The following is a 24,729-nucleotide window of genomic DNA, read 5'->3' on the forward strand; positions in this document are numbered from 1 at the left end:
CAGCATTATGGCGGTGCACAGAAGAGACAAAATATAAATAAATACAAATATTTAAATTATGATATTTTAGGCGGAATTTCATTTTTTTTTTTTTTTGTAATAGCCTACATAACTATTACCTATTAAAATGTATTACCGGTAATATTGATTATTGTGTGCATACAAACTGGCTGACATCCTGTTGAAAAAATGTATCTTATTACATATTAGCTAAATCTAAACAAAATGCCCCCCATAATTACACTGTAAAAATTAAAGGTGCCTGGAGGAACCTTTTGGGGTTCTTCACTTCGCCACACCGGCGGAACCGTCTGTAGATCCTCTAGGCACCCTTTAAAAAGGGGCGGTTCTCTGAGGAACCACACAGGTTTCCTGAGGAACTCTTATATGAAGCACTGTGTGGAACCACTTTGGGTGCCTCCAGGAACCAAATTTCTATTTTTATTTTATTTGTATTAAATTAATTTCATGTTGTTACTACGGTTACCATAAACTTCTATTATAATAAACAAACTGAACCAAATACAAAATAAGAATTGTTTATTACATATTTTAGATCCATTTTTATACATACACTTCAATGCACTTGGCGAAAAAAGCAAGTAATAGATTAATATCAATGAATACACAGACAAAAAATTGCATAATACATAAGTAACATGAATAATCAACCATGTGTATACAATAGGCTACACAAGAAAAGACATCTCAACAAAATGCATAGAAAACACATGTTCCATGTAATAAATCAATGTAAAAAATTAAAATTGACTAATTAAAAATGTCCATCTTCACTTAACTTTAAAACATTTGTGTTTCAGTCCGATGGTTAGTCTGACATCACTGTTTCCAAGTCCAAAAGCTCTCTCAGATGCCAAAAAAACAACAACAGTGCTAATATGCACTCATTGTTCTGTAATATTCCTGAAAATTATGATCCTAACCTTTATCTCTATTCCGAAATCTCAGATGGTTTAGCTATTCAGCTATTTTGAATCATAAAATGTTGAAGTCTGGGATGCCGTGAGACTGGAGACTGTAATGTACACTATGGTTTTTGAAAAGCTTAAATGTGTGACTTGAATCAACAGTGCTCATAAATGGTTGTTGAGTATTCTCAATATCTAGAAACAAGATAAAGGAAGTAGAAGTAGAGGCTTCGACCCGGAAACAGTATTCCTTACAACAAGCAGAAAACATTTTCCATTTTAACAGAGTTAAGGTGCAGTAAAATTATCTGTTGTTCTGTGAATGTTCACTGGTGAATTCAGTCATTTCAATAAGAATCCACACGATCAGCAATTTTGAGTGGTGGTTCATACATTACATCGCTACACTGCTGACAATGGTCAATGGACCTTTTTGCCTGTGTAATTTCACGAAATTCACAAATGTGACGCACATTTACTCACTGCAACATAAAATGCAATCAATTATAAAATCTTCACAAGGGACATGTGAGGTACTTAACGAGTTAGAAAAGTGAAAAGGTGCATCAGCTTCTTTTTTTGTTTGTTTTTCTTCTTTTCTGGTGGATGGTCCAGGCACTTCAATGATTTTCAGGTCTACAGGAGGATTTTTATTCTTGTTCAAACTTCAAACTTGTATTTCAGCTTACCGAGGTCCCTGCAAAGTACAAAATGTACTATTAGTAAGGTTATTAAAGTGATAGTTGTGAAATTTAAATAATTTCCTCAGCCTAGTGACGTTCCAAACCTGTTTGACTTTCTGTCTGTGGAACCCAAAAGCAGATCTCAGGCATAATGCAACCCCAGTCACCATTCAGTTTCACTGCATGAAACACAAGCAGAAAAAAATTGTGTAAATCATTCATGTAACCATTCTTATGCACACTTGTCTAGTTTAATTCAATGCAACAATTTATGTAAAAATGGTTAAGCTCCAAAAATGTCCCAGAAAATATCCTAAAAATAATCAATGAATTCACAACTCATGTGTTATGGTTTGTGTTGTAAGTCTTATGAAGCCATTTAATAGCTTTTTCCCTTTTTTGCCGAAAAAGACCAAACTTGAAGTTATAATTCAGGGTTCAAATGTCTTATATTCAAATCCATATGATTAAGGTATAGCCTATAAAACATGCATAGCATTATTGGCTCCAAACCTGTGATATTACATGATGTAACATGAATGAGATTTGAGATTTTCAGAGAATAACTGATTAAAAAACAAGTACACAGTCAAACAATACAATTGCACACAGAGTTCATAGTAATAAAGTACTTGCATGTGGTGCAGGTACTTACTGTAATTCAATGTTGCCACTGAAACATTGTACTGGTTGTTCTGGGGAAACAAAATAACAAAGCTGGTTATTCACAACATAATATTTATTGACCACTAAATGGATTCAAAATGGTATGTGAGAGAATGAGGGCACCTGTATTAAGTAAAGTTAGGCTAAACAAAAACAGACCAAACTATATTAACCTGCTTTTGTTATTCATAACAAACGCCAATGATGACAGCAGGAATCAGCTAAATTAGTTAGGCTGTATATCAGCAATTTGAAGACACAGTTGTACAGAATATGTTGAATTGAATGACTAAATTTAAATCAATCTAAGACAATAAGTAAATAGTTTCCATTTGTTCATTAGATCAACGTAGTTAGCATCGCGGCTAAAACCTTCATACCAGATACTGTACAATAAACGAGTGGTAAACACTGTAAAAACGTAGTAATGTATAATACATTTAGTTTATATATATGTGTGTTTGAATATATAGTGAGTATTTATATTTCTTTGGCGAGTTTACAAACCTTGTAACGGAGAGCCGAACAAACAGCGGAAGCTTTGATGAGGAGAGCCGTTACTTTCAAAGTCGATGACGTCGATCAGCTGAGCTTTGTTGCGCGCGAGCATCACTGAAGCGACGACAGCAGAGGAATAGCAGCAGTTTCGTGACTGAATAAAACCTTTATCCTCCTGGTTCTTCTTCTTCAAATAATCATTTATGAAGAAGTAAAAAATATTATTTTATTACTATTATTTATTCAACAATAATTAATGAATTTTTATTATTAATATTATTATTATTTAGTGTTGTTGTTTAAGGTTTAAATTAATCAATAAAACAGGCCTATAGCTACTAAATAAATGTAAGCTACCCAGGTGAAAAAGACGTAGGCTACTGTTAAATGTATTAAAATGCATTAAAGTAGGTTATATTTGTATTGAAGGCCTACTAAAAACACACTGAAGTACATTTTTAATAGTAGCCTACGTATTTTTCACCTGGGTATGTATACTGAATCAAACTTAAGTAATAATTGGATAATAATAATCTCATTCTGGCCTCACTGAACCACTGGGTTCCTCCAGATGCTGGCTTTAACATAAGAGATCCTCCAGGAACCACTTAAATGTTAAAAGATCTTCCAATAACCCTTTTATCACATTCAAGTTCCTGTATTTTCCCCCAAAGCACTTCGAGGTCTCATGGTAATGAAAAGGTGACTCCAGAACCTCTGAACTAAATACAAAGTGCTTAAAGGATCCCATAAGTTCCAGCAAGAACCTCAAATATTGTCAATGCTCCTCCAGTAACCCTACTATAGGAGAAAGAGCTTTGAGGCACTTAAATTACATTTTTAAGTTCCTTGAGTATCCGACAGGATATTTGAGGCTCCTTTAGTTTTTACAGTGTATAATCAGAATTATAATCGGAATGTGTTTCTTTGTTTGAATTATTTTAAACCTTTCAAACATAATTTATTTTAGGGCTGCACGATATTGAAGAAAAATGCGATATGCGATAACTCATTAAATAATGCGATATTCGATATGCGATAGGATAATGCTTAAAGTGTGTAAAAAATTTTTTTCTTTAAAATATATTTAAAATGATATAACATACGTGTTTCACATTTTTTTTGCTGCAGTGTTTTACTGTAGCGTAAGAAGTGTTATTTTAACATCAGTGTAAACCACGGGGTTTAGTGTTTCAGGAAGGCCTACATTAGGTTTATTCAACAACAGAAACTGAATAATCAAATGTAAAAATAAAACACTGCTTAGTTTTCACTGTATGAATTAAATATATCCTGACTCTTATTAAAGCTACAAAAGTTATTCAGCCAAGAGCAGTGAGTGATTTTCTCTTTGTCTTTTCTTCATGACCCAAATTATTATGCATATCGCGATATATTAATTTGCGATATTTCGATAATTTCGATATATTGTGCAGCCATAATTTATTCCATTGTATTGCTATATGTTTACATGGCGACTGCATCAACACAACACTAAAAAAGTTCAGATGCTGGCTTAAATTTTTAAGTAGGCTACAGTAATCAAATTGTTTGTACAAGTCACATCAACTTTAAGGGGCGATGTGTAAGAATGTTCCTTTAATCGCTTTTTATTGCCAAATGTGTGAGCAGCTTGTAACGAAAATAAAAAACGAGACCTTCCCCGACTTCCAATGTTGCCTGCAAAGCCTGTAGAATGATTTTTATGTGAAGAACTAGGGTCGTTTTTGCCGGGAAAATCAAAAGGATGTGATGTTTACAAGCGCTGGAGAGCCTCTCTTCCATTCAACGACACAAGATACTAATGCTTACCTTACAGTGTTCAGGATAATGCCGAAAGAGACATTTTGTACTAGCTATAAAATGTCAGTGTGTCATGCACAGAAAATGGATTAATTCAAACTATAGTCTCACATAGCTAGATGTATATTGTCTCAAATATAGCCTACTTTATAATCAAACTATCATAACAGTGTAACTTTTAATACCTCATCTATCGACATGTCGGAGAATCGCAGGAATGGTGCAAACATATCCACATCGATATGATCAGATGCTTTCTTTAACGCTCTGTCATTTTTGTTTAGTGTTTATTTTGTTGAGAGGAAAGTGTGCAACACATATAAGGCCTGTTCATCTGAACGTAGCGTGGACGGCGTCTAGATGTTCCTATATATCGCTGCAAAGTGCAAAGGTATTTCCAACTTTTTTACTTTTAAGCAAAGAACAAAAAAGAAATGAGCCGTGAATATATCGGGTCATTGAATCACATTCAGTTCAGCCTCTTGTTGTAAGTTACGAGCAGTGAGCACAAGCAGTAAGAGCTGCTGCAGTTCACTTAACGGCCACCGGTGTCGCTAATAACAAGAGTTTCTGAATTCTACGTCCCCTTGAAATTATTTTAAAGGGGTGGTATAATGCCCTTTTCACAAGATGTAAAATAAGTCTCTGATGTCCCCCGAGTGTGTATGTGAAGTTTTAGCTCAAAATACCCCACAGATATTTTTATATAGCATGTTAAAGTTGTCACGTTTTGAGGGTGAGCACCGTTTTGTGTCTGTCCCTTTAAATGCAAATTAATTGCTGCTCCTGGCACAGGGGGCGGAGCTTCAAGAGCTCGTGTTCTTTTACCTCACACACACATGCACTGAAAATTTCAAAAACTTTTAACCTTTTATGTTCAAACCGAAGTCAGACAATGATGGAGAGACTCAAGAAGAAGTGACAACATGTAGAAGCAACAGGCCATTTCTGAATGGTTAGCTGACAAATGTATGTAGCTTATGTGTAGTTATCTTCTAGTCATTGATTAGCATATTCTGTTCAGGGGGCGGGGTTTATGTAAATTCTAGGGTTGGTGAATCTCGTAGAACTTACATATGTTGTCATGATTTATTGATCATACATATTTATACAATGAATGATCCGAGAGTGCTGGTAAGCATTTATCATTTTTATTGTAAAATTGAAAAAAGAAGAAAGACAGAAAAAGCCCCAATAAGCATCATTTATACACATTATGTCAGAAATGATAAACTTAAGAGTTCATACATAAATATATAAATAAACAAATGCAAATGATCAAATTCTAATAATAAAAAAAAAAAATCAAATAAATTAATGACCGAAACAATAAATAGAACACCGTAATTAAAACCTTTTACACATTTAATTGTCAAAGCAGCAAGTTCAAGAGGGAAGATAATGGGACAAAACTGGTCTGTTGTTCTTCAGAAATGAAACCACTAGGAAGGTTTGCTCCTTTACACCTCTTAAACTCGTCGTGCAGATGTTTTACGGGAACATCTGGTTGTGTCCCACACTTCCCTCCATAGCATTTAAACATAGATTCATTATTTAGCTTACATCTGTTTGTATATTGTGCTAAGAAACCCTAAGATATAACACAATCGTCCATATAGCAAAGCCGACCCGAGTTGTTCTCCGTCCCGATCCAGGTCTTGTGTTGTTCTCATACGTAGAGCTGATCCTGGATCAGTCGTGACTGAAAACGCCCGGGAGCTTTTGCATGAATCCCCATTGTACCTGAAAGAAGCGTTCTGTGCTATCAATATTCCCAACAAATACAGAAGACAGATTTCATGAGCCCATCCCTATGCATTCAATAACTTGACGTATATATTTATATAAAGAGTCCAACCATTCATAGGAATATCATTCCAGTAGATTAATCTATAACATCCTAAATCAAACCATTTTCTTCTGTACAAAACATTCCGAGTATTGACTGGAACAAATCAATCTATCAAAAAATGCAGGAAAGAAAGCAAACATGGATTGAAAGCTTGAGGTTTGTGTGTTTTGATACTGTATGCAGCGTTGGCTCTAGCAGAGGACTATGGCAGTATATGGGGAGTATGAAGGAAGAGGACATGGCTTAGTTCAGGTAGTAACATCATATGAATAAAAAAAAAAAAAACACAGTTTGTAAAACATACTCCCAAAATAGCCCAAACCCTGAAGAGCATGTCCAGCGAGTCCAAACACACGGTGTTGGTTTGGACGCTCTGCGCAGCGCTATGTTTCCATGATATCCTTACTGCATGATAACACGTTAAAAACTCGAAACCGTTACCTCCGCTAAGCTTCGACTGTTACCCGTGGAGGTATTGGCTGAAAAACAAAAACAAAAAAATGGTGCAGTTTTATGTTTTCTATGTCTTTTACTATAAAAATGTCTCTCTACGTCTCTAGCAATTAGCATGCACAAAGAGTGATTTAAAGAACTATAGGCAGGGCAAGCTATGAAAGAACTAGTTTTCTCTTCTTTTTTTTTTTTTTTTGGCAATAAATAGAATAAAAATTGAAATAGAGCATGAGAATTCACTTTTGTACAGCATGTATGTTAGTATGAGCCACAGGTTTAGAAACATCCAGACACATGTGCCACTGCGTGGAACGGCTGCCGCACGGCTAGGAATGCTCTGTTGTTGAGTTATTATTTATTTAGTATTTTAGATCTTATTTTCCAGAAGCCTACACATATCTAAACATTCTTAAATCAAGATACATTTAGATACTTGAGAAGCAAAATTACTTAAAGGGATAGTTCACCCAAAAATTCTGTCATTAATTACTCAACCTCATGTCGTTCCGACTTTCGTTCGTCTTCAGAACACAAATGAAGATATTTTTGATGAAATCTGAGGATTTCTGTCCCTCCATTGACAGTCTGAGCAACTACGACTTTGACGCTTCAAAAAGTTCATAAAGAGATCTAATCCATATGAATTGAGCGGTTTATATGATGAACAATTTAATTTAGGGTTTTAATCATTTATTTTATTTAGTTACCATATTTTATGGCATTTTTATGCTTTAGCACAGTCAAAAAATAACATACAGCACCTTTAAGATATTGGGCCCTATTTTAACGATCTGAAACGCAAGTATCAAGCGCGAAACGCAAGTAACTTTGTGGGCGGATCTCGGGCGCTGTTGCTCTTATACAGGCGGGATAAATGACTCTTGCGCCCGACGCAAATCTAAAATGTGTTGGTCTGAAGTAGCTTCATTACTCATAGGTGTGGTTTGGGTGTAACGTGAAATAAACCAATCAGAGCGTCATCTCACATTCCCTTTAAGAGCAGGCATGCTTGTTCCATGGCGGATTGCTATTATAACGGCGGATTTGCCAGGAGCGGTTCACAGCCGAGGAGACCGACGTTCTCGTCAGGGCCGTAAAACACAGAGAAGTGACATTGGGGATGGAGAAACCCACCCAAATTAGCTTCGGTTAAACAGGCGTATATTAATTTGGGTAAATGTGTAAGCTAGATTTATGCCTATTTTTTCACATCTTCATGGACACCACAATGATTTCCCTCGTGTGGTAATATTTTTCCTTGTAATAATTTATGATTTGCAAAAAATGAAAACTGCTGCTTCTGTGTAGATGAGAGAATCAAAGTGTGTTGTGCACACGCTACATTATGGCCAAGCATGCGCCCTTAAAATAGCATCTGAATAACATGCGCAACGCGCCACTGACTTTAGACTAGGTTTTTCCTGGTCAGTGGTGGAATTGTTTTCTAAACCTACAAAATAGCACCAGGGAACATTTGCGCCGGAACACGCCTCCTCTTTTCGCTGAACCGCCCCTGGGAGCGCAAGTGTATTTCCAAGTATACCGACGTGAGTCTGTGGAGGGAAAAGTCCGCTGTGCGTCGGGTGCAAAATAGGAATGAAACATGCGTCGGTGTACTAAGTCAATTGCGCTGGGTGCAAGATAGGGCCCATTAAGCTTTGCTTCATGAAAAATGTATCTAAATTTTGTGTGTTTATGCTGAAAACAAGAAGAAAAAAATGCCTGGCAGTGGAGTAAGAAAATTTTCTTGATTCTTTATATTTCACAGATATTTTTCTTGTTTTACGCAAAAACACAATTTTTTAGATTTAATATCTTAAGTCATTTAGCTTCTCAAGGAAATGTATCTTGATTTAGGAATATTAATACTGGAAAACAAGACAAAAATACTGAGTGAAAATAATTTTTGCAGTGTTCAGAGTAGAATACTAGTATACTGCGTAATGCACACTGCACACTACCTACTGTGTCAATCTGTGAAAATGTGAGTGATACCAATGCAAGGTGGTTGCTAAGGTGCGAATTTAATGGCTAGGGTATTACCTTGTTGCATACTGTGTATTCGACAAATGTAGCAGAGACAGAAAAGAACAGCACACAGACATACTGCAAAAAGAGTACGGTACACACTCTTCCAAACACATCCATGATTCACTGGGTCCAGTCTCAGAATGATGATATCACTTTAACAGTTCAATTTCACAGTGTTAAAAACTGACTGAATGGAAGTGAACAGAAGTGCCCTTGAATGCTGATTATATAGTCACCTTCCACTGTGATCATCTGATTGGTGTTTAATTGAAAACCTGCTCTGTCCCTGATTACTAATTTCAGTTCTGACAGACAGATGGCAGGCGTCCCGCTTGAGCCACAGTAATGTTTGTGCAACTATTATCTGTGCATTTGTGTGCGTGTGTGTGTGAGGCCTAGTTTTTATGATCCATTCTGCATTATGGATGAAAAAGAAAGCTTATTTTAAGACCATTAAGATTTTTTGTTGACAATTCTCATGGCAAATAAGGACATTCCCCTCCCAGAATCTCATTAACATAATAAAACATTGCGATTGGGAATAATCTCATTTTAATTCATAAAAAAGTCAAGTATTTATACATCATTATAATATTTGTTGCTAATTTATTCTGATTTAAATGAAACAGCATTATATTACAGCTATTTTAAAGTTTTATTTTGGATATTGTTACAGCAATAAGGATCTAACTGAAAATGGTATTAATTATAAATCTCGACAATTATAATAATAATGATGAGATGATTTTTGCTTTACAGTAATGAACATTTGCCTGGCAGGAAAATGTGCTAAATTGTCATGAAAATAATGTCAAACATTTCAATATATATATATATATATATATGAAGAGTTGCCATCTGAAATTTTCTTCTAGAATGATAATTTTTATCAAGCTTGTGTATTTAAGTTCAGTAATTTCACTTAAATGACAATGAAAATTACCTATTAATTGTCATTTAAGTGAAATTACTGACCTTAAATATACAAGCTTTATGAAAATTATCATTCTAGAAGAAAATTTCAGATGGTACTTGAGGCTTTTGCATCTGAACTCTTCATATATATATATATATATGTATAATTAAAATGATGTTAAACCTTTTTTCGGTGAGATTCATCCATTCCTGAAGGGAAACCTGTCATAACAGTTTGATGTTTTGCGTTGACACATCAGTCACATCATCCATCCTGCAAAACTTTGCTCATTTCTGCTTAAATATTAAATCACGTACTGTGTTTGACCTGTAAAGCTGTCCAGTCATTTTAGCTCCTAGACGAGCGGCAGCTCTCTTTTCCTGACAAAATATTAATGGTCCGACTGCAGGGAGCAAATGACTTGTTTTGATTGGAGGAAACTGCGCTTGTGTGGCACGTGGCACATTTGCACGGTTGACTGATCGTGTGAAGACAGAAAGATATCTGATGTAATGGGTTTGGTCCAAACAGTTTTAACAGTTTCTGTGGGTCAAAACAACCGAGCATGAAGTGAAGTGTTTTGCAACCTATTTTAGGTTTAATCATACTTCCTAGAGAACATGAAATGTGGGGTTCGCCATTTAATTTGATCTTTTCGGGTTTTTGCAATTGTATGCACTGCTGAATCATTCAAAATAACACCAGAAACGTGTATGAAGAAAGTAAACCGGGTCCATTTGGATTTCATGTTGACTTCAAATAAATGTTAGCATGTTTGGCAGGTGGTGATGTGGCCTCACTGGTTTGTTTCTATAAGTTTTCACCTCTAAACACTATTTTTCATACATTTTTTGTTCCTTTACATCACTTCTCTCGTTTTTCTTGGCCGTTTAGGCCGTAACTGTGGCCTGGCTCTACATTAGTACTACATTTACATAGGCATGCACAATACAGTGTAACTATGAGCAATTACGAAGTTCATTTAAGTGTAATAACGCATGAAATACCTGAATAAAGCATGAATAGAAGAGAACTACTGTCTTTAAAAGTGTCTCTCGTGGTTTTCCGAGACGTGATATCTCTGTGTGCTGTGTTTTACGCTGTAAAATGGTTTGATTTGTCTAATATAAATGTTCTAGAAGGCCCTTCTGGCAAACAGCATATCAGTGTAAGCCACTGAAACAAATTCAAAGCTTAACTATGGCACGATTTTAGGCTGTTTCTAAATGAAAGATTTTCCTGAATTCTATCTCAAAACAGCCCGTTTTCACAGTGGAAACATCACTGCAGCGCGCACCGCCAAAACCTCTTTCTCTGGCTGATTTACCTCGCTTTAGAGGATTCAGTAAAGCCTCAGGTATCTTCAGATGTTTAGGACAGAAGTAACTAGAGCAACCATTCAGTTCAATAGTTGTAAATAGTGATAGTGACAGCTGTATGTTCAGCATTATGCATATTTAATGCAACGGTAAGTAAGCTAATATACAATGTAGCAAAGTCAAATAAAATAAAACAAACGGATAAATTGACAGTAATGTTAAAGTATGACTTAGAACTAAAATAAAATAAAACACAATAAACGTAGAGTAGTAATGTTAGTATAGAGTAATGTTATTGTAAATAAATATAAAAATTCTGAGTAATTTTAATGTAAGCCTCGCTCTGCACTTGGTAAGCTGGAAAAATAAATACATTTAAAAAGAAATAAAAGTAATGTTAATGTAAGCCTTGCTGTGCACTTGGTTTGCTGATAAAATAAAATAAAAAATAATAAAATAAAATGAAACAAATTCTGAGTAATGTTAATTAAATATTGCGGTGTGCACTTGGTAAGCTGATAAATAAAATAAAATAAAATTAAATTAAATAAAATAAAATAAAATAAAATAAAATAAAATAAAATAAAATAAAATAAAATAAAATAAAATAAAATAAAATAATGAGAGTAATGTTAATTAAATATTGCGGTGTGCACTTGGTAAGCTGATAAAATTTTTTTTTTTTAAATAAAATAAAATAAAATAAAATAAAATAAAATAATGAGAGTAATGTTAATTAAATATTGCGGTGTGCACTTGGTAAGCTGATAAATAAAATAAAATAAAATAAAATAAAATAAAATAAAATAAAATAAAATAAAATAAAATAAAATAAAATAAAATAAAATAAAATAAAATAAAATAAAATAAAATAAATGAGAGTAATGTTAATTACATCTTGCTGTGTGTACTTGGTAAGCTGACAAAAAAGTACAATAAAATTTTAGAGTAATTTTAACGTAAGCCTTGCATTGCACTCGGTAAGCTGACAAATAAAAGAATAAATAATAATAATTATAAAGGCTAACATGATCCAGTCAATAACAATCCAAAGATCACTGAGACTTTATGAAATCCTCAGATACAATGTTAAAAGCAGCCACTGGGAGTTCTGATGGTGCATGGGAAAATATCACTAGAGAGATATTTCCTTGTGAAACTGTGAAGCTCAGAAACAAGAGCTGTTGTTTGGCAAAAATATCTGGTTACTGTATATGTTCGCTGTGGTCATTCTGTTTACAGTATGTGCATGAGTTAAATGATATCGCGAAGGATCAAATGCCCTTTTCTCCAGCCGGCATCTTTCTGAAACGAGACGTGGAAGATGAACAGCCCAATTCAATATCAACACACTTCATAGTCTATAACAATAGCCTAAAATACCCCACTAAACATCATCTATCAAAGACCTTTAGACGCTTTTGCACCGGAAAAACTAGGTTTTCGCAAAAGGTTTTCAATAAAACACACCTCAAGTCCCCGTATACCTACACTATACACCCTGAATTAATTGTGTCTAACTCTTAATTGGCATATTATATGAAGTAGCATGTATGTAGCGTAAGATAATCGATCGGTGGTAATTTTGTACATGGTTACGGTACCGACAGAGATTAAAAAGATTTGGTCCTCTGGGAGAGAGAGAGAGAGAGATAGAGAGAGAGATAGAGAGAGAGAGTTATACTGCGTCAGTGTCATATACACATTTTTACCGTTAAACCCTCATTATTCCTCGCAAATAAAAGCTACGACTGTCTCTTGATATGTGCATGGATCCGTCTTTTGCTTTAGTAACTCTACCAGTCCCAGCCATGCACTGTTCTTTCAAAGTGTTCGGTATATAGCATTTTCCAGTTTATTTGTTTTCGTCCTCGTCTTCGCCCCCGGCACGCCAGTCTTTCATCGCTGTGGAAACACACGCTTTCCTTAAATCCGATATGCTTCTCAAAACTCCCTTTGTTTGCTTCTCCATGTGTTTTTTTGTGTAGTTTTTTTTTTTTTCGTGTGTTAGTTTTTCAAGAAAAGTTTCCATCCGTCAAAACGTCAAGACTACAACTGTTCAAAACCTGGCAGAGAGAAAGAGAGAGAGAGAGAGAGAGATGTCAGATGAGTTTGACTCGGGAGAAAGGCTTGACAGCTTGATACCTGGATGTGGAACCAGGAGCCATCAGTCACGGCGAGAGCCGTGGGAAGCTAAAACTCTTGACATCACATTCAACATGATGGAAGGATTCGGAGAGATGACATGATGCAGGTGTGCTGATAGATTGCATCATCCACAAAACATTTGACTGTTTGCCGGGAGAGTTTATCAGAGACGTTTGCGGCTTTAAAGGAAAGATGACTTCATTCAGCACACTCTTTTAGGATGTGTTCACACTTGGCATGTTTGCTTGGATTAAAACGAACCCTTGTGCGATTGCTCTGTTAGTGCGCTTCATTAGAATAAGTGTGAATAAGACACCAAACAAGCTGAAGAGGCGAGTCTCGATCCGCTTCAAACTAACTCTGGTGCGGCTCGACTGATATATGAACACAACGCGGACCAAAGACATGGAAACGAACCAAAAACAGGAAGATGCGACCCTAAAAAGGACAGAATGCTCAAGCACACCTGTTTTTCTAATCACAGTCGTGATGTTGCTCATCACAGTTCAGTTCAGGCATCAGAAGCGTGTCTCCTCACAGCAGATCTTGGTGTGTGTGACGGAGGGAATCCTGACGCTGTTTTGACTCCTTTACACATTTTAGGGTGCTTTAACACCTGTCTCATTTTGTTCTGCTGTTTTCCCTCTTGGTGCGGTTCCTTTGGGCTGGTGTGAATGCTGCAGTCGCACTCGGGTGCGCTCCAAAAGCGAACTACACAAGCGTACCGAGACTTGGTCCAAAAGCTGGTCTCGGTACGCTTTCAAACGAACACTGGAGCGGTTCGTTTGTGGTGAGAAATGAGTTCTCAGCTGGTCAGAATATATCATATGTAGCTACGCACACACAGAGAGTGTATTTAGCCCAGAACACAGCATTGTGTCTGTCGCGAAATATGTGACCCTGGATCACGAAAGCAGTCACATGTCACACAGGTATATTTGTGGCAATAGCCACAAAATTGACCCATGTGACTGGTTTTGTGGTCCAGGGTCACATATATATCATAAAAGCCGACCAATCGGGTTGCCTTTAGGTTCAGTAGCTTTAGGTTCGGTGTTAAAATGTCAATGTGAACGCTAAGCGGACCAGGACTAAATGATTTTGTATTTGGTCCGGATCAAACAAACCAAGCAAACCGAACTACAAGTGTGAACACACCCTTATACTCAAAACTGACTCAAAACAGACATTTTGGCTGATAATTATGTCTCATTGTGGCCCATTAGAATGGCTGATATAATTATTATGCATAATAATTTTCAATAAGTAATTATTATAAAGTATAAAAACAACAACAATAATTTTTTATTTTTTTTGTAAAAAAAAATTATTGCTGTCAAAAACACTTGCAAAATCAGACATTAGAAATGATTATAAAGAAGAAACTTTGTTTATAAAACAAAATATTATTACAGTTATGATAATTGAATATTAATTTGTATTGTATCAGTTTGTATGCCATATTAGTTTTCAATTATGATTTAGAATGTATATACTAGAAAGGATATGTACCTGTTTAATACTCGATATACAATATTGTACTGAGATAAATGTTACTGTTCGAAATAAAAAAATAAGGCGTGATATTATCTGTTTGCCGATAATTACAATGAATAAATAATATTACAGAATTGTAAACTATACTTAATCCTTACAGCATGCTTCTCAAAATCATCACTATTTAGACAAAATGTTAACATGTTTGCAAATTAACAAAAGCAACTTAAACTGCCTTTTCCTTTAGAGAAAAGACTATTATAAAATTATTATTAAACAATTATTAATGCTTTTTTTTACAAAGCCAATGTACAACTGGAGAACAAAATATTTTTAATAAAGACTGAGCCTACTTAGATCAGCATAACTAATTTATTGCAAAAGAGGGATGAAACACTCAGAATGAGTCAAGAAAGCCAAACATGTTATGATGGACAGCTCTGGCATCCATCATTAAAATATTGACTTTTTGATCCGTGTGCTGTGTCCTACCTCTCCTAATGGCTGAGAGTGCACGTGTGCATCCCTGGTTGTGGTCAGTATGGACGACTGGCGTCCTTCGGCCGTTTCAGCTGCACTTTCAAGCGTTTCATGCCGATCTGGAAGCCGTTCATGGACTGGATGGCAGCCTGAGCGCTGGCGGGGTTATCAAAGCTCACGAAGCCTGCAGAGAAGATAGAGTCTGGATGAGACTGTGCCGATTATGAGTATACACACACACACACACACACACACACACACACACACACACACACACACACACACACACACACACACACACACACACACACACACACACACACACACACACACACACACACACACACCCTGGGTCCCAAAAAATGAACATTTGGCAAACACCGAATGCATTAAAAAATGGCTTTGGTGTGCAAATAAAAGGGGTTAATTGCCAATTGGCTGATAATATGCTAACTGAAACATAATGCATGGTTTAAAACACAATGCAAGAATGATAGTCTAACATTAGGTGTTCATACAGGAAGCCATATGTGTTTTTATTGTTTTAATAAACAGAACTCTGCATGGCAACAAAACAAAAATATAAGCAACTGTTTATATATATATATATATATATATACACACATACAGTACTGTGCAAAAGTCTTAGGCATGTTAATCCCCCCCCCCCCCCAAAAAAAAATGGTTTTAAGTCAGTTATTTATATCTTTGCTGTAGTGTGTCAGTAGGAAATATCAGTTTACATTCTTTCTGCCATTAATTGTAATAATCCAGTGAGATTTGTGTATGCACAAGGAGTCTGACAACAGCCGGTCTGATCTGATCTCTCCATCATCGAGTCCGTCTGTGATTACATGAAGAAACAGAAGAAACTGAGACAGACTAAATCCAGAAGAACTGCGGGAACGTCTCCGAGATGCTTGAAGAAACCTTCCTGCAAAGCTCCCTGAAGTACTATGCGCAAGTGTACCTGGACAAAAGCCGTTTTAAACGCAAAGGGTCGTTACACCATAGATTGATTTGAATTAGTTAATAGAAGTTAAACCATAAATAAATTCAATTTGTGATTTTATTTTTGAAAGCAGTCACAGCATTTTAACACAAGTGCCAGTGCTTTTCACAGTCCTGTAGCTTTGCAGGAAGGTTTCTTCAAGCATCTTGGAGATGTTCCCGCAGTTCTTCTGGATTTAGTCTGTCTCAGTTTCTTCTGTTTCTTCATGTAATCACAGACTTTTGCACAGTACTGTATATATATATATATATATATATATATATATAAATAAATAAAATTGAAAAAAAAAAAAGGATAAAGTGCCAGTATTGGACCCTGATATTTGATCAACTGATCAGAAAGAGGTACATATATAGATCTAGAGTGTGTTTGAAAGCAGGAGCAGTGTCTGACCGAAACATTTGCTCTGATTGGTGGCTCGATCCATGAACACCTTTGACGAGATGACGGATCCGAACGGAAGAAACATCTGCATCAGCTCATTATCACCAAACTCCTGCGGCAGGTGATAGATGAACAAGTTGCAGCCCTCCGGACCTGAAACAGACACACGCATATTCAATACGCTGTGGCTAACATGAACTTGTATTTCAAACACAAATGAAACATATGACTTAGCTGTACGATTTATTATTTATTTAGTGCATCAGTGAAATAGGCAACCAATGCATTTTACATGCGCAGGCAACACAATTAAACAAATCATAACATGCTCCACTGAGATTTTCCTGTCATCTTTTAGGATTTGTGACATTTACAAAGTTCAAGTGTGACGAGCCAATCAGGAAACACCTGATGGTGATGGGCTAGTTGTAACACCCTTGTTGTAAACTTCCACACATGCTAGCATGACGAAACTTGGTGTATTTACTAGTTGCCATATCAACACTATATAGAGAAAAAAATTGTGCCAAAATTAAATTTTTTTGGAAGATATCCATAGACATTTATTAAACCATAGCAAAAGTAAATTTCTTACTTAAGTTAATTTTTCATGTCTATTTTTTGTGTTTATTTAAAATGAGACAAATCTGATATTATTTTAATCTCCAATATGTTATTTAACAGTTGATGTGGTTCTTTAATGCTTCGCTAAGAAGACACTAGCAGGGTTTAAATCCCAGTTGTGCAGACGGGGCATGTTGTCACACTGCGTTACAATGAGCCCCTATTAGAAATATGCTATGCTATTCTATACTTTTATGAATTCTATTGAGAAAACATGAGAAAAAGGTGAAAAAAAGACTGAGAGTCAATGTTCAGAAATTACTAATTATTATTATGTTTTGAACTATGTTGTATAGCTGTATTTTCCGGTGTGTTCGTAGTCAAACTCAAAAATGAGTTTATATTTAATTATTAAAAAATGCCATTATTTTATATGAAAAAGTTATTAATTGTATTTTATTGAGAAACTATTTTAGTTTGTCTTGTATGTTTGTTTGATTACATCGGATAGCATTTTAAGCTGTCATATGGTCATGTTACAATGTACCCTACCTATGGGGCATGTTGTCACATTTCACTTCCATTCTTTCGGGGTATATCAAGAAAAAAAGTATATACTGTATTAATAAAACAAAACCACATAATTGTACTAGACATGTGTGAAATTAATGTGGGAAAAAATAAATACTCTGAATCCTAAGTAGATTTACACAAACTGAGCGTTACTTTGTGCCTCGCTCTCCCCTAACTAAAAATGAAGATTCTAAAAACGAACTTTAGTTGTAAAATCTACACAGGAAAGCGGTTGACTCTTTGATGCTGATCTGAATTTCATTGGCTCATTGTAGTTTAGTGAAATGAATGAAGGATATCTGTGATATATATCTGTCACGAACCTTCCCGCTGCTGCTGCTGCTGTTGCTGGATGATCTGAGCAGGCTGTGGCAGTGTCTGACCTATAGGGGTCAGTGTTGTGGCAGGATATATGGCTGAAGTCATGAGCGTAATCATAGGAGAGAGAGAGAGAGAGAGAGAGAGAGAGAGAGGGACAGATGAGGCAAGAATAAGGACAAGACGAAGGTTAACCTTTATATGCTAATGAAATATGACAGGATCACAGTGCAATGAAATCTGAAAGCATGTTCATCATATATCAAACTGATTTAAAATGACAGATCTCTAGGCATCCGTATGATAGATGTAATATCTAGGAAATTCGAATACAACCTGAGGTTTCAATCACAGCAAAGTCACCTACCAGCAATAACACTCCATGAGCAAAGTTTTTTTTTTTCTATGACAGTGACATTTGTGTCTATCTACTCTATGGAATGAAAAAAAAAAAAAAAAAAAAAAAAACACAAATCAGATCTCTATAACATCTCAGTTGTTTCTGCTAAAAAGCAGATTAAATTGAGAGCAAATGTTTCTGAAGAAATGTCTCAAACTGTGCTCAGGTTTGGAAAGATACATATATGATATTTCAAACATAACATCTATGGTTTCTCCTGGACAACTATGACATTAAATGGAGAACAAATAGAGAGTCTCCTGCGAATAAGACCCCAGTTTCAGACGAGATCTCAACATAAAGATACACTAAATCTCAAACACAATATCTAAACATAGTAATATCTCAAATACCTCAACTGTTTCTCCAGGGTTCGTACAGATACTGTAAAATAAAATCCAAGGACTTTTCAAGCGCTACTTTTTTGGTGTTCAAGGACTACAATCAGAGATCTCATTTATCAAAGAATATCTTTTATTTTCTTACAAATTCTAAAAAAAGTTAAACTGATAAACCAAAATGATACAAATACAGTGCAGCACATGCAATGACTGTGGTAACTTTAACCATTGAACGGGATACTGACAAAGATATTTCTTTATTCAAACTGATTTTTTCTCCCATGAATATATGATTGACCTGAAGAATGAAAACACTATCATATCCGTGGATATTTATGAGCAATATCACGCTCACAGCCATGCGAAATGACTGCAGCATTAATTTTGTGAGAAAAGATTGTTTTATCAATAAAAGTAAGCAATAATTTCACATGTCTTTTAATAATTCAAGTACACTCTCAGAAAAAAAGGTACAAAAGCTGTCACTGGGACAGTATCCTTCAAAAGGGTTCTAATATGTACCATTTAGGCACTAATATGTACACGTTTGGTACCAATATGTACCTTTGAGGGACTAAAATGCACTCTTTAGGTACAAAGGTGTACCTTTTGAAAAGGTACCGCCACAGTGACAGCTTTTGTACCTTTTTTTCTGAGAGTGTACCTTTTCATAAATATCGCTGATTTCAAGAGTTTTCCAGGACTTCAATTACAAAAAGTCAAATTCAAGTACTTCAAGCACCTTGTACGAACCCTGTTTCTCCTATACACTGAGATTAACTGGAGAACAAACTGAGAGTCTCAGATGTTTCTCCTGAGAAAGAGAGCCCGGTAATCTCACACGTGTCTCCTCTAGAGTTTCAGAAGAGATCTCAGCAATGTCTCAAATTCGCAAAAGATAAAGTCTGCAATCAAAAGTCAATATGAACTCATCAAATGAGCTGAGCTGCTCCAAATGAGTTTTTAAGCTCTTTACTCTTACAGGACAACAACTATTGACTCTTTTGAGTTCAATGTAATCTTAGGGGAAATATTGACACTTAGATGAAACATAAGTGAGATCTCCTAAACACAAAAGTGTGTGCGCACCTGTGTATTGCTGGACGCCGGTGAAGGCCTGCTGAAGCGTGTCGGCTGCGCTCGGGCTCTGGGTGGAGTACGATTGCAGGCCGTTGGTGTACATGGCCTCGACTGGATGACCGTTGGGTTGGTGAGGGATCCCGCTGAATCCGTTAACTATGGGAGTCACGATGCTCGGGACGCCAGAGGAGCCCAGATTAGCTGGAGGAGAGCTCAGACCTGAGACGGACACAAACATCACTGATCCGAGACTAGCGTCATGTTGAAACTGAACTTCACAAGCTGCAATCACTTTTAATTACGGCAGTTTTAATGATATTTTGCTGTTTCAACTCACTTTTCCACATTGATTCTACATCGTAATTGATTCCATGTCAGAATGTGCTGACAGCTGATATTGATTCGGCACACTGTGGATGTAACACCAGTTTATGCCTGAGGGCAAATTCAGTCATGATCTGGGGTTTCTACACACACACGTGTTCGGGCTGAATTCTAAGTGAATTGCACACACACACACACACACACACACACACACACACACACACACACACACACACACACACACACACACACACACACACACACACACACACACACACACACACACACACACACACACACACACACACAAACACAATGTTCAATGTTTCACTATATTAGTGAGGACATTGATTTCCATTGATCAGATTATGATATTTTCTATTGCCAAACCCAAGCCCTTCATCACAGAAACATGTGCAAAACACTAGATCTAAATACAAACATGTTTTGGCGATTTATAAGCCTTTTAAATAGTGAGGACCAGTAAAATTCCTCACTAGTTGGTTGTCATAATACTTTTGTATATAAGTGAGGACATTTGGCCCTCACAAGTAAAGCCAAACTTATACACAAAGACACACATGTTGGGTTTTCATGGTTTATGGGGACTTTCCATAGATATGATTTGTTTTTACTGTGTATTCTATCCTCTACCCTGCTTTTTTTAATTTTTTTTAACATCGCTTAGTATGATTTATAAACTGTTTTTCTCATGGGGACCAAATATAAATAAGAAGTGTTTTCAACATTGATAATAATAATAAATGTTTCTTCATATTAGAATGATTTCTGAAGGATCATGAACACTGAAGACTGTAATGATGCTGAAAACTCAGCTTTGAATCACATGAATAAATTACATTTTAAAATACACTCAAATATAAAATAGTTATCTTAAATTGTAATATTTCACAATATTACAGGTTTTACTGTATTTTTAATCAAATAAATGTGAGAAGAAAAAACTTCTTTCAGAAATATTAAAAACATGTCACCAACCCCAAACTTTTGAACGGTAGTGCAAGTCTACTACTGTACATGCGCTTAATATTCCTTCAGGTAATTGACGGGTTTCAACACAATAACGCAAAGCCTCACAAACAAAAAAGCGTGATTATGAATATGTCTGACGTGCTGCTGGCTGTGTCTAATACTGAACAAATCAACACGCTTCAACTTTACTGTCAGTCAAACTGTGAAATAGCAGGTGCTTGGAAGTAGTTCACTTGAAAATGAACCTTTATGTTATAATTTAATGCATATCTTCTGTGAAACACTAAATGTTTTCAGAATGTCAGAGCTTCTGTTTTGCATAAGGAACAGAGAAGTTGTTTCAGGTGCTAAACTGGATATATAGCACTCATGATGAAATCACACAGAAATACAAAGAGAGCCAGAGAAACATCATCATCTCTCCTGACTGTTGTGTTTTGTGTAGTGTTCAGTGTGATTTGTAGACTTTGAAGGGTGTGTGTTGGTCTCTCTGAGGACTGGGCTCTTTAATGTCTGATCTACAGTCGAATAGAAAGAAAAAAGCATCCGAGTCCGAGTTAAATCAAACACATCATGTATTTCTGTGCTGTCTGGTCTTACGTAACACTCCTGTTTATTGCTGGAAAATCCAGAGAGAATAACCAGCTTAAAATGATACAGTAGCTGTTTTTTTGGAACATAGTAGCCGGTTTCTAGTCCAAACTGGTTTAAGGGCCCTATTTTAACGATCAAAGCACATGGTCTAAAGCGCACGGCGCGAGTTCACTTAGGGCGAGTCCGATTTACGGGCGTTAAACCAATCAGAGTCTCATCTCCCACTCCCTTTAAATGCCAGTTGCGCCATGGCAGATTCGCTATTTACCTGACGGAATTTGACAGTGGAAAGACCGAACGCGTCTCCAGAGCGCAAACGGATCTGCTTGTGCGCGAGGTAAAAGTGCAGAAGAAGAACATCTACGGGACAAACCGGATTCCACCATATCTTTATGTACACAATAATAATCTTTTACATTGTAATCCTTTTATTTTAAATATATGGCATGTTTGTGTGCTGCTGTGCGTCCCTGTGTGTTTAATAAGCAGAGTGTGCGCGTGTTGTGGACCCGCCTATAGGCGCACATTACTAACGCGCTCTTTAAATAACAAAAATAATAAATATTGCGCCATTGACTTTAGACCAGGGTTCAGTTGGTCAATGGCTCAGTCTATTTCTGTTGCCTCAAAATAGCAACGCGCCAACAATGTGCCAGAACACGCCTCGTTTTCAGACCAGCGAAAAAATGCGTGCAAATGCATTTGCTATTTAAACAACGTGGCGCAGGACGTGAAAATGATAACTGCGTCAGGCTGAAACTAGCAAAACACTTGCATCACGCTTGGCGCTGCCTTGCGCCGGGTGTAAGATAGGGCCCTAAGTCTCTGAGTATCTCAGGCGTTTGGACCTGGTTAAACTCGCAGATCATCCTGATTAAGGGTCCTGCAGGAAAAATCAGGTCATTATAAAGAATATTATAGATCCTGGCTGGCTCTGAATTTCTTAAACTAGAGATCCTTCTCAAATAGCCTGAGGGGTCTGAAGAAATTGTAAAGAAAAAAAAGCAATATGATTTTGTTTGATCAATTATGAATATAAGTGAATATAAGATAAATCAGAGGGGGGTCAGTATGATTTTCTTAAATAAATAATTTCTTTCGTTCAGCATGGATACATTAAATTGATCAAAAGTGCAATACATTTATATTTATAAATGTTTTTAAAAATCCTGACAAAAATGCATCATGTATTCCACAAAAATATGAAGCACAACTCATTTCAACATTGATAATAATCATAAATGTTTCTTGAGCAGCAGATCATCATATTAGAAAGATTTCTGAAGGATCATGTGACACTGAAGACTGGAGTAATGATGCTGAAAACTCAGCTTTGATCACAGGAATACATTACATTTTAAAATATATTACAATAGAAAACTGTTATTTTTAAATTGCAATAATATTTCTCAATTTTACAGTGTTTACTGTATTTTTAAACAAATAATGCAGCCTTAGACTTCTTTCAAAAACATCATAAAATCTTAATGACCTCAAATGTTTAAATGGTCGTGTGCATTGTTGAAAATACAGAAATGGAAGCTTTAGCTAAGTTCTGCCAGGAAGACTCAATCACTACGTCACTTATTACCTTCATCTCTATCCAATCACGTCTTATACCCTCTGTATAAAAGATCGGTACTTACTCACGTTTGAGTTCGCAGATGCCGACGTGAAAACAGGATCGTAGATGCTGACGCTGCCTATTACGCTTCCATTCAGTTCGGAGAAACCGATGCCGGCGTTCACTCACTCGCATTTCAATCATAACAACACAGTCATATCGTTGATTGATCCTGTTTGATCTCAGCAACTTTCGCGGCGTTCGAGTGCGACACACGATCGTGTAGGAAACAAGAGCGTGGCGGCTTGAATCTCATGAGAGACGATATTCACTCAAGGTTTTTAAAGTTCAAGTTCCACTTTCAAGGTTTTTAAAGTTCAAGTTCCACTTTCAAGGCTTTTACGTCGGCGCTTTCAGCGGCCTCTGTTTACATGTCCCATTTTACTATGATTAAACTTCATTCCGGTAAGTATATTCACTTGCTACTCTACTGTTTCCTTAATCAGCGGTAAAGTTCAAATGTCGACTGTGGTGACGTGTTTTCTTAATAAATAAATAAATAATTAAATGTATGAATGAATGAATAAATGAATTACCGACATACAGTACTGCAGTCTGCAACGCAACATACAACGCTCTAAACAGTAGGGCTGGATAGGTCGCTAAAATGGTCGTTGCAAGTGTATGCAAAGATTCATGTAACACGATATCCCACAGCGCAATGGTAATCTATTTTCAGCGTTGTCGATTCCACGCACTCACGGGCAGTTGCAAAATACTAGCAACTGGTTGCTGAATATAATTAAAATAAGCTTAAGAGCAACTAAGATATTAAATCGGCTTTAGGCATATGCCCTATATTTTACAGCTCGCGCTCCTCATCTCATCTGCCACTCACTTTGTGAGAGTGCCTTCCATCTTAAAGGAGCAGCTAGGCATTCAACTCGTTTTACGCCATTTTCTGAATTCATTATTCTTCGGCACATATGGACATGTTTTGTCAATCGCTACCCGACCGCCGGGGCGATCTTGACTTATACTTACGGTTGATGATTGTAGCCTTTAACCAATCAAAGGGGGAGATATTTTACGCATATCTCAGCTCGTTTCTGTAATATAAATATCTATTCTAAAAATAAGAACAGCAATTCATGTCGTTAAAACAAGATCTTTCATACTTTCATTAAGTTCTTCAGTAGCCTAACATGTTACAATCGCTGTAACACAAATGTTCTCGACAAATACTTTAGTCCAACAATACATATCATAGAATATTTACATAATAGGCCATTTGATATTAAAAGTAC

General features: G+C 36.2%; 1 protein-coding gene and 1 long non-coding RNA gene across 2 annotated transcripts in view; both read right to left on the bottom strand.

Annotated features, from left to right (window-relative positions):
* Positions 1-519: 519 nt before the first annotated feature.
* Positions 520-2,863, bottom strand: LOC308695375. The gene is made up of 4 exons (XR_014030701.1): positions 2,786-2,863; positions 2,268-2,307; positions 1,717-1,791; positions 520-1,626 (listed from the first exon to the last, which is right to left on the bottom strand). It is a non-coding gene; the product is annotated as an uncharacterized lncRNA (long non-coding RNA).
* Positions 2,864-15,287: 12,424 nt separating this feature from the next.
* LOC308696599 (CUGBP Elav-like family member 5) overlaps positions 15,288-24,729 on the bottom strand; it is a gene marked incomplete at its 5' end in the record, with an annotated part of 179,909 nt that continues 170,467 nt past the window's right edge. Inside the window, 4 exons of the mRNA XM_081375438.1 lie at positions 15,288-15,459; positions 16,681-16,824; positions 18,132-18,224; positions 19,957-20,187. Of these exons, the coding sequence (XP_081231564.1) occupies positions 15,332-15,459; positions 16,681-16,824; positions 18,132-18,224; positions 19,957-20,187 (596 nt within the window). The 3' untranslated portion in view covers positions 15,288-15,331. The remainder of the gene's footprint in view (positions 15,460-16,680; positions 16,825-18,131; positions 18,225-19,956; positions 20,188-24,729) is intronic.

Source organism: Scardinius erythrophthalmus (assembly GCF_964197995.2).
Source record: "Scardinius erythrophthalmus genome assembly, chromosome: 9".
Taxonomy (NCBI): Eukaryota; Metazoa; Chordata; class Actinopteri; order Cypriniformes; family Leuciscidae; genus Scardinius; species Scardinius erythrophthalmus.